We start from the raw sequence: 9905 nt of genomic DNA, 5'->3' as shown, positions 1-9905 counted from the left end.
CCCACCGCGCTGCCGGGAGCTCGCCGGGACAGCGAGGGGCTCTTGTGCCATCCACCCCACGCTTCACGCCGGCGCCGCTGAACCAAGTTGCCATGGCACTGTACACCGTGCCGGTGACGGAGGTGAAACCGGAGCCAGCCGAGCCGTTGCAGGAACGTGCCTTCCCCGGGAGGAGACCGGGCTTTGTCCCGGTTGGCGCGTGCCATGCACGACCCCGACGTTTTCCAGGCGCCCAGAAGCTGTCTGTGCTCCAGCACCGGGCCCCAGGCGCCGGCCTCCATCGCCCCGGGGGCTGGACCCGCTCCGGGTGCTTTTCCAGCCCCAGCGGGACTCGGAGGCCCTCCGGACACCCTCCCTCCCCATCCGGAGAGCGGCGGTTTGCAGCAGCGACGCGGCTGCAAGCGGTGGTGATGCCCTCTCCCTCCCCTCCACGCCCTCGGCACCCTTTGCACCCAAAGAGCAAACCGTAAGTGCATGCAACCGGTTATTCTGCCTCCCAAAAAGACACCCGGGAGCACCCACCCTGTGCTGCGGCGTCCCCCCCCCTCCTCCAGTGACCCCCCTCTCCTCTCCGGCGGCCACAAAGGTTTGCAGGAGGCAAGCACGGAGGGCAGAACCTGGGCTGGCGTCCTCCGTGGAAAGGCCGTTTTCCTCCCTGAAACTTTAGCAGCAAACAGGCTACAAGACATTTTCTAATTTTTTTTTTTTTTAATAATATAAAATAACGCTGCTCGGTTCAAGAAATCCCAGGACTGGGCTGCCTGCTGCATCTCTTTCTCTTGCAGGCAGGTCGCTCACCCTGCCCATGGCTTCGGAGGAGGCTGCTAACCCGGGAGCAGAGCCCGCGGCCCCCGCGGTCGGGAAGAAGAGCCGAAAGAAAGGGAAGGAGAAGGCGGAGGCCGGGGAAGATGCCCAGGAGGGAGGGGACGAGGCGGCGGGGCTGGCGCTGGACGAGATCGAGGGGCTGACGCGAGCCGGGCGCCGGGCGCTGGCACTGGGCGATGCGCGGGAGGCGGTGGGGTGCTTCAGGAAGGCGCTTCGCCTCTCCGGGGGCACGGCGAGCCCCCGGCTCCGCAGGGCTTGTGCCTTTAACCTGGGGGCTGCCTACGTGGAGACCGGGAAGCCCAAAAAGGGCCTTGAGTTCCTCCTCCAGTCCCAGCCCTCGGAGGGAGAGAGCGGGGAGCACTCGCAGGACCTTTATTTCAACATCGGCGCAGCTCACGAAGGGCTCCAGGACTTTCCGAAGGCTCTGGAGCGCTTCGGCAAAGCCGCCGGCCACGACCACGCGGCGCAGGCCGGCAGCCGAGCAGGGACCCGCGTGCAGATGGGCTGCTGCTACCTGGGGATGCGGGAGCCGGCGCGAGCCGCGCGTTGCTTCCTGGATGCCGCGCGGACCTACGCGGCGGCCGCGAGCCCCGAGGCCACCGCGGTGGCTCTGAGCAGGGCGAGCGGCTCCATGCTGCAGAGCCGACGGTTCAGGGCGGCGGCGATCGCGGGCGTCCTCGCCCAGTGCCGCTCGCTCTGCGAGAGCATCCCCGACCCAGCCCTGCGAGGTAACACCGCGCTGCGCCCTTTCCTCTCGGAGCCCCGGGGAGCAGCGCCCGCACCCAGCTTTTCCTCTCTGCCCCGCAGGGAAACTCTACAACGACATCGGCCTCGGCTACTCCCAGCTCCGCATCTTCTCCCTGGCTGCCGAGAGCTTCGAGCGGGCCCTTGCCCTCTGCGGCGGCGAGCCAGACCGGCGCAGGGAGGCTGCGCTGCTGCAGAACCTGGGTGCTGCCCACAACGCCCTGCGCAGCTTCGGCACGGCCCTGGGCTGGCACCGGCGAGCGGCGGCACTGCACAGTAGGTCGCACCGGTATCTCTTGCTCTCGGCTTTGCCGGATGTGCCGGCTTGGGATGGAGCCCCGTGTTCCCAATTCCAGGCGCTCTAGGGAACCGGAGGGCGCAGGGGCAGTGCTTCGGTAACCTGGCGTACGCCTGCAGCCGGCTCGGGAACCACGAGGCTGCCGCAGAGAACTACCTGCACGCCTTGCAAGCCTTCCGGGACGCGGGTAAGGGGAGGCGCGGGCAAATCGTCCCTGCGCCGGGGGCTCCGCAGCATCCGGATGCCGAGCGGCCTCAAGCCGGGCGTGTGCCGGATCCAAAGGGCATCAGCGACGCTCCCTCCCCGGGACCTTGGCTGCAACGTGCCGGGCCAGCGCTGACGCTGCCCTTCGCCTCCCAGGGGACGTGCAGGGGCAGTGGCAAGCGTGCGAGGGGCTGGGAGCAGCCTGCTTCCACCTGGGAGACCCCCAGAAAGCCGTCGGGCGCTACAAGGAGGCCCTGACTTTGCTTTCCCACTGCCGGGTAAGACACGCCGGGGAAAACCCCGAGGCCGGACCCTCCCGTGCATCACGGGACGACCCGGCCCAGCCCGCGCGGGCGCTCTCCTCGGCAGGACGCCCCCCGAGCCGCCCGCGAGCGGGTCGTGCGCAAGCTGACCGACGCCATCCAGCACCAGCTCTGCCTCCGCGGCCGCCTCCCCTGCTGGGGTGGCCGGGCACCCGCCCCGGTGAGCATCGCCCCGGGGGCGCGGGGCAGATCGGGGTGCTGGGGGCTGACACCCCAGGCGGGGGCTGGTGGAGAGAGGCACCCGGCTCGGGTGGGCAGAGGGACGGGCGCGTGTAAGCCCCAGGCCGTCCCTCCATCCTGGCAGGCCCCCGGCCAGCGGCGGTTTTGCTCGACGCTGCCCGACGCCAGCGGGACACGGCGCCGGGGGAGCGAGGCGTGAGTAGGAAAGCCGCCGTCCTGCCCCTCCTTCCTCCGCGGCCGAGTTCCCAGCGGCACCCAGGGGAGAAACCTTCCTTCCCTTGACCCCAGGTCCTTCGGGGGGAAAGCCCGGCCTGGGGACGAGCTGTACGCGCCTGAGCTGGGAGCACGAACCGGCCGTTCAGGTAAGAGGGTGCGAACTAAACCCCAGCCAACGTGCTTGAGCCATACCGCCGATTTCTGCCGGAGCCGAGGCTTCGGCACGGTCTGGCACCAAACTCCTGCCTATTTGCCCTTCCTTGCCGGAGGCACGGGAGCGGCCCCGGCTGTCGGCCCCGCGCTGGAGCCCCACGACCCACGCGGCCGCCTGGACACGGCCGGGGAGGATGAGGATGGTCCCAGCGCGGCTCCAGGGCGTCGCGGTCAGCCCCACGCTGGCAGGTGGGTGGGCGAGGGGGAGGCACCCCGATACGGCTCCCTGCACCCAAATACCCTTGCAGTAGCAGCGAACGCAACGCAGCGGGTGGCATCGCCCCGGAGGTGATGGTGAAAGGTGAAAATCCAGAGGTTTTAAAAGCTGCGTAATTCTGGGGAGCGCGTTCGGGGATCGATTGCAATTCAAGCTGGAATTTGGGGAGGGTTCGGTAACGATGCGATAGGGGGGAGTTTGCCCCACAGATGCTCCCCGTCACCTCCGCGGCAGCCGTCTCTGCTTTGCTCCCAGTAGCCTGACCGCCACCCGCCCGCGCCCGGCCCCGCCGCACCACGGCGGCCTCCGGCCAAGCCAGTACCGACCACCACCGGCGCTTCGCTGCCCCGGCGAGCCGAGGGCTGCGGTTCTCACGCCGCGTTTCGCAGGGCGTCGTGACCGCCAAAGCCTCCGGCTGAGGTCCCCGGAGCGGTAGGTGATGCGCTGGAGGAGCGGAGGGGAGGCCTGGGCTCCGGGGTGTCCTCTGAGGGGTGGAGACCCCCGGCGGGGCTTGGGACACCCTCGCTCCTTGCGACGGCCGTGTCCCCAAACCCAAAATCGCAGGGGCTTGGGATTTTGGCACCTCGTAGCCAACCCCAACCCTAACCCTACAGATGGGGCAGCAGATCTGAGGGGGGATTCATGCACCCCAGTATGACATCCACCCCCTGTGCTCTATTCTGCATCCCGCCGGGCACCCGCACACCCCGTAACGCCTCGGTGGCCTCGCTGCCTCCCAGCCCCGCCGCCGACCCCGCTGCTGCCGCCACCACCGCCGCCGGCTGCCGGCCCCGCGGGAACCGGGAGCCCCGCACGGGGAGCAGGGTGCTGTCCCTCGTCTGCAGCCTCGTGTGACGGTGGAGGACACGGGGAGACGGCGGCTTCCCGGCAGCGTGACCGGGCAGCGGGATCCGTGCGGCCCCGGGGCAGGCCCCAGCTGCCGCTGGGATCCCGTTCACGGTGCTTGAGCCAAGATGGCTTTGAACCCGGTTCTTTGCCGTTCTCCTTTCCGTGCTGGGGCCGGGGGGGGTCCCAGGGTGGGGGTCCCAGGGTAGGGGGGGTCCTGGGGCAGGGGGGGTTCCTGGAGTGGGGTGGGGTCCCGGGGTGGGGGGTCCCAGGCTGGTGGGGGGTCCCAGGGTAGGGGGTTGTCCCGGGGTAGGGGGGTTCCTGGGGTGGGGTCCCGGGGTGGGGTGGGGGGTCCCAGGGTAGGGGGTTGTCCCGGGGTGGGGGGTCCCGGGGTGGGGTGGGGGTCCCAGGGTAGGGGGGGGTGCCGGGGTGGGGGGGTCCCGGCGCAGGGGGGGGCCCGGGGGGGGGCGGAATCCCAGGGTAGGGGGGATCCTGGGGTAGGGGGGGGGTCCCGGGGTGGGGGGAGATCCTCGGGTGGGGGATCCCGGGGTGGGGGGGGATCCCAGGGTGGGGGGGGTCCCGGGGTGGGGGGGTCCCTGGAGGCACGGCGGGCTCCGAGCCCTGCGCTCCGCCCGGCACCGCCCCGCAGCCCGGGGCTGGGCGCTCCGCCCCGGGGCCGGCCCCGCGCCTGCTCCGTGCGGAGCCCCGAGCCGGGCCGTGCCGTGCCGCTCCGGGCCGGGCCGCGCCGCTCCGGGCCGCGCCGCTCCGGGCCGGGCCGAGCCGAGCCGAGCCGAGCCGTGCCCGCCGCATGCCGGGCCCGCGGGCGCTGCTGGGGCTGGGGCTGCTGGTGGCGGCGGGGGCGCGGGCGGGCGGGCGCTGCCCGGGCCGGGGCTGGGGCTGGGAGCGGGGCTGGGAGCGGGACCGGTGCCGTCCCCGCCGCGCCATGCACGGGCCCAGCGCCGGGCCCGGCCCCCGGGGGCTTCGCTTCCTCGGGTACGGCTGCGGAGGGGGGTGCGGGGCCCGGGGGGTGCGGAAAGTGCGGGGGGGGGGGGTGCGGCGGGGGTTGGGGTGCAGGGAGGGTGCAAAAGGGGGGTGCAGGGTTCATGGGGGTGCAGGGTGCACAGGATTCATGGGGGTGCAGGGTGCACGGGGCTGCAGGGGGTGCAGGGTTCATGGGGGTGCAGGGTGCACAGGATTCATGGGGGTGCAGGGTGCACGGGGCTGCAGGGGGTGCAGGATTCATGGGGGTGCAGGGTGCACGGGGTTGCAGGGGGTGCAGGGTTCATGGGGGTGCAGGGTGCACGGGGTTGCAGGGGGTGCAGGGTTCATGGGGGTGCAGGGCGCACAGGATTCATGGGGGTGCAGGGTGCACGGGGCTGCAGGGGGTGCAGGGTTCATGGGGGTGCAGGGTGCACGGGGCTGCAGAGGGTGCAGGATTCATGGGGGTGCAGGGTGCACCGGGGTGCAGGATTCATGGGGGTGCAGGCGGTGCAGGGTGCACGGGCGTGCAGGGTGCACCGGGGTGCACAGGTGCATGGCGGGGGGGCTCAGGGTGGGGAGCTGGATCGTGCACCCCCCCCCCCCGCACTCCCTGCTGCTTTGCAAAGTCGAGGGGATCCGAGCTGCCCCGGACCCCGCAGAGCCGGGGCCCGGCCGGGTTTCGAGGCCCCCAGGGCTGCCACCCTCCCTCCCTCCCCCCCCAGGCAGGAGGAGGCCCAGGCCATCGACCAGGAGCTCTTCACCGAGTACAAGTTCAGCGTGGATCAGCTGATGGAGCTGGCGGGGCTGAGCTGCGCCACCGCCATCGCCAAGGTGGGCGCGCGAGGGGCCGGCACCGGTCCGGGGGGGTCCCGGCACCACGGCGTGGCCTCGCTTCCCCACCGTAACCCTACATCTCCTGTCCCACGCCAGGCCTACCCGCCCAGCTCCTTCACCACCAGCCAGCCCGCCGTGCTGGTCGTGTGCGGGCCGGGGAACAACGGCGGCGATGGCTTGGTCTGCGCCCGGCACCTGAAAATGTTTGTGAGTCTCTCGTGCAGGCGGCTGCGCGCTCCCCCCGGGAGGGCGCCCGTCCCCGCGCGTCCCCGTCCCCGCAAGCTTTGGGGTTCCCGCTCCTCCGGCTGCTCCTGCTGCCGGCGCGCCGTTCAGGTCCCTCCCGCTCTTGCAGGGCTACGAGCCGACCGTGTATTACCCCAAGCGCCCCAACAAGCCCCTGTTTGAAGGTTTGACCACCCAGTGCCAGAAGATGGACATCCCCTTCCTCCCCGAGTTCCCGGCCGAGGTGAGGAGCCGCCCCCGGCTTGGGAGCAGCCGCCCTTGGAGCCGTGCCCGGGGCCGTTTTTCACCCGCCGCCTTCCCCGCCGCAGGCTGCGCTCATCGATGAGCTCTACGGCCTGGTGGTGGACGCGATTTTCGGGTTCAGCTTCACGGGAGCGGTGCGGGAGCCCTTCGGCAGCATCCTCAGCACCCTCGAGCGCATCACGGTGCCCATCGCCAGCATCGACATCCCCTCGGGTGAGTAGCGGCCGGACCCGCCGGAGGAAGGTGCCCGGCCGGGGTCTTCCTCCTCCAGCCTGGCCTCGGGGCTTGTTGCAGGCTGGGACGTGGAGAAGGGGAAGGCGGATGGCCTCCAGCCCGACATGCTCATCTCGCTCACGGCGCCCAAGAAGGCGGCAATGCATTTCGCTGGCCGCTACCACTTCCTCGGGGGCAGGTTTGTGCCCGCCGCGCTGCAGAAGAAATACGCTTTAAACCTGCCACCGTACCCCGAGACGGACTGCGTCCTGCAGCTGACCTAGCGCTGGGGCGCAGCGGGGGCTCGGGGTGCCGGGCCAGGCTTCGGCACGGCAGATCAGGGCCTAATTCTGCCAAAGCCGCAGCGCTCTGCCAGGAGGATGCTCAGCACCTCACTGGGCTCCAGTCCTACCCAGCTCTGCCAGCGGGATTGAAGTTCACCGCAGACCAAAGCCCCCAGGAGCTTGGGGAGCGACGGGGCGGCTGCCTAACCCGAGTGCTTCTAGGTGTAGACGCGATCCCGGGGTCTGCCGCGCATCTCGCGCCTCAGGATGGTTTCACCGCAATAAAGATTTATTTGTGCCCTTGAAAAAATATTTCGATACTGCGTGGGGTCTGTCCCCTCGTGTCCCTCTGCGACAGACCCACGGCAAACCGGTGCCTGCCCCAGGGCCTGGTGGGAACCGGGGTCACCCCTGACAGGAGGAAGGCTCGGGGAGTGAAATAAAGCTCGATCCAGCTCCAGCCCAACCAGTCCCAGCCCAGCATCCCCAGCAGCGAAGGCGCAGCTGGGCCACAGCGCTGGGCTCCACCTGGGAAGAGCCCGGAGCACCTTGGGCCCCCATCGGCGCCAGCAGGCAGGATCGGGGCCCCGACAGCCAGACGGTACCGGCGGCTGCGCAGCGCGGCAGCCGCGGCCCTTCCTCACTCCGGCTCCCTCTTCCTCTTCTTCCTCTTCTTCCTGGGGCTGTGCCCAGCTTCGTCTGGCCCATCTGTGTCTTCCAGAGGTACCTCTGGCTCAGCCGGCTCTTCTTTGTCCTCCTCCTTCTTTTTCCTCTTCTTCTTCTTCTCTGTCTCAACGGGCTCTTCTCTGTCCTCCTCCTCCTCTTCCTCCTTCTTCTTCTTCCTCTTGGCAGCCTTCCCTTCCCCTGCCACCTCCTCCTCTCCACTTGGCTCCTGGTTCTTCTTCTTCTTCTTTTTCCTCTTTACAACCTTCCCTTCCTCTCCCGCCACCTCCTCTTCTCTGCTTGGCTCCTGGCTCTGCAGCACCTCGGGAGCGGCCCCGGCCCCAAGCTCTTCCCTTTTTTTCTTCTTCCTTCTTCCCTGCCTCCCTGCTGGGGGGCTGCTCTCTGCGGGCTGCCGCTCCTTGCGTCGGTACGCGGCCAGGAAGGCTCGCTCCTGCTCCTCCAGCCGCGCCAGCTTGGCGCTCATGGTCAGGCCGTGACGGGCACCCCTGCAACGATCGCGGGCAGCCGGGGTCCGGCACCTCCCCGGCAGGGAACGCGCACGCCCCGGCCCAGCCCGCTCTGAAACCCCTGCCAGGAGGGGGAAACCCAACCGCGCAGCCCCCCCCCAACCACTCACTTGTGTGCGGTGCGGCCCCCGCACGCTCGCATCAGCTCCTCGTCCGTCAGCCTGCGGGACAGAGACGGGACGCGTCACCCCCGGCGTCGGCGCGGTGGGGAGCGCGGTCCGGACCGGGGCTCGCCCTCGTCCCTCCCCGCTGCCGCGGCGCGGGGCCAGCGCATGCACCCCTGCCCCAGCCTCGCCTCCTGGCCGAAGAGAGGTCCAGCTTCTCCTCCTCCTCGCTGCTCTCTGAGCCGGTGGGCGGCTTCGTGGACTCCTCCCCGCGCGCCGTGAGCGTGGCCGCCTGCGGCGGGGAGAGGCAGAGGGGCCGTGAGAGAGGGGGCCAAGAAAAAGGGGGCCCTGGGGGCCACAGCAGCGATGGGCTGGGGAGGCTGCGCTGCAAGGGGGGTGCAGAGTTCGCAGCAGCCTTCACGGAGCCGCCAGCTTCTCCCCGAGCCGCGGCCCCGGGGCCGGTTACCTTCACGAAGCGGCCGTACAGCATGCTGCCGGTGCTGCCGGCCTTGCGGGGCTTCTTAGTGCTGATCCTGACTCCCTCCTCGGAAAGCGTCTTCATGGAGATGCCATCCTGGGGGGAGAGAGATGCCAAGGGCTCGGAAGCGTTTTGTCCGAGGGGCTTCGTCCCCTCCAGCAGCGCCTCTCTGCCACCACGGTCCCGGCGCAAGGCGCTGCTGGGGGCGGCGGGGAGATGTAGCGGCAGCGTAAAGGCCACCAAAGGGGACCCCAAAGCCTTCAACCCCCCGCCGCCCCCCAGCCCTCCTACCTGCCCGGCCTCCACGGCGATGTTGGCAGCCGCCTTGTTGAAGACGTGGTCCCACCAGTGGAAGGAGAACGGCTCCGCCGCATCGTGTCCCACCTGCAGGGCACGGGGGAGCCACCAAAAGGGCTGGAGCCACCGAAAGGGCTGCAGCCACCATGGTTGCAGCCAGTGAAATGGTTGCAGCCAGTGAAATGGCTGCAGCCACCATGGTTGCAGCCAGTGAAATGGTTGCAGCCAGTGAAATGGTTGCAGCCAGTGAAATGGTTGCAGCCACCCAAATGGTTGCAGCCACCCAAATGGTTGCAGCCACCGGAACGGCTGCAGCCGCCGCCACGGTGGCCACCGCGGGCGAGCCCCGGCGGGGCGGGGGGGCCGCACTCACCCCCGCCGTGTCGCACTTGACCTTCACCCGGATGGCCCGGGCGATGCCGTCCTCCCGCTTCCCCAGCCCCTGCCCTGGGGGGGAGGACACCCGTCAGCGCCGCCGCAGAGCCCCCCCCCCCCCGGCCGCGGGGAGGCCGCCGGGGGCCGCCCGCCCGCGCGGGGAGCGGGGAGCGGGGCCGGGGCGGGCGGGGGATCCGCACCTCGCCGCCATCCGCGCCGCCGCAGCTGCTCCTCGGCGAAGCGCAGCCCGCGGCCCGGCGGCGGGGGGCTCATGGCGGCGGGGGGCTCATGGCGGCGGGGGGCTCATGGCGGCGGCGCACGCGGGCGGGAGGGGCGGGGCCGCGGGGCGGGGCGGGGCGGGGCCGCGGCGCTGCGCACGCGCGCGGGGCGGGGCCGGGAACGCGCCCGGCGCGGGGGGGGGGGCGGGGCAGGGACGGACGGGGGAGGCGGGGGCGGACGGGCACGCGCCTGGGCGCGCGGTGCGCACACCTATACACAGCTACACACGCACCTACGCACACCCACACACAGGTACACACAGATACACACCCATACACACCCACACACACACCGATACACACACCTACACACACCCAT

At 70.6% G+C, this 9905-nt stretch overlaps 3 protein-coding genes across 3 annotated transcripts; 2 read left to right on the top strand and 1 right to left on the bottom strand.

The window, feature by feature from the left end:
• Window positions 1-92: 92 nt before the first annotated feature.
• TTC24 (tetratricopeptide repeat domain 24) lies at window positions 93-2773 on the top strand (the record flags this gene model as incomplete). Its single annotated transcript, XM_082332743.1, has 7 exons — window positions 93-156; window positions 786-1553; window positions 1633-1845; window positions 1926-2054; window positions 2228-2349; window positions 2441-2554; window positions 2699-2773. The coding sequence occupies 7 exons, from the start codon at window positions 93-95 to the stop codon at window positions 2771-2773; spliced, it is 1485 nt and encodes a 494-aa protein (XP_082188869.1).
• A 2086-nt stretch (window positions 2774-4859) lies between these two features.
• Window positions 4860-6994, top strand: NAXE (NAD(P)HX epimerase). The gene is made up of 6 exons (XM_082332880.1): window positions 4860-5059; window positions 5770-5878; window positions 5978-6088; window positions 6234-6347; window positions 6433-6580; window positions 6662-6994. The coding sequence occupies exons 1-6, from the start codon at window positions 4875-4877 to the stop codon at window positions 6862-6864; spliced, it is 870 nt and encodes a 289-aa protein (XP_082189006.1). The 5' UTR covers window positions 4860-4874; the 3' UTR covers window positions 6865-6994.
• Window positions 6995-7135: 141 nt separating this feature from the next.
• GPATCH4 (G-patch domain containing 4) lies at window positions 7136-9646 on the bottom strand. Its single transcript, XM_082332879.1, has 7 exons — window positions 9509-9646; window positions 9307-9380; window positions 8928-9020; window positions 8625-8732; window positions 8350-8450; window positions 8165-8215; window positions 7136-8033 (listed from the first exon to the last, which is right to left on the bottom strand). The coding sequence occupies exons 1-7, from the start codon at window positions 9579-9581 to the stop codon at window positions 7505-7507; spliced, it is 1029 nt and encodes a 342-aa protein (XP_082189005.1). The 5' UTR covers window positions 9582-9646; the 3' UTR covers window positions 7136-7504.
• Between the last annotated feature and the right edge of the window lie 259 nt (window positions 9647-9905).

This window comes from Platalea leucorodia (assembly GCF_965183815.1).
Source record: "Platalea leucorodia genome assembly, chromosome: 24".
Taxonomy (NCBI): domain Eukaryota; kingdom Metazoa; phylum Chordata; class Aves; order Pelecaniformes; family Threskiornithidae; genus Platalea; species Platalea leucorodia.
The sequence above is the reverse complement of the archived record's forward strand: the minus strand, read 5'-3'. Positions and strand labels throughout refer to the sequence as shown.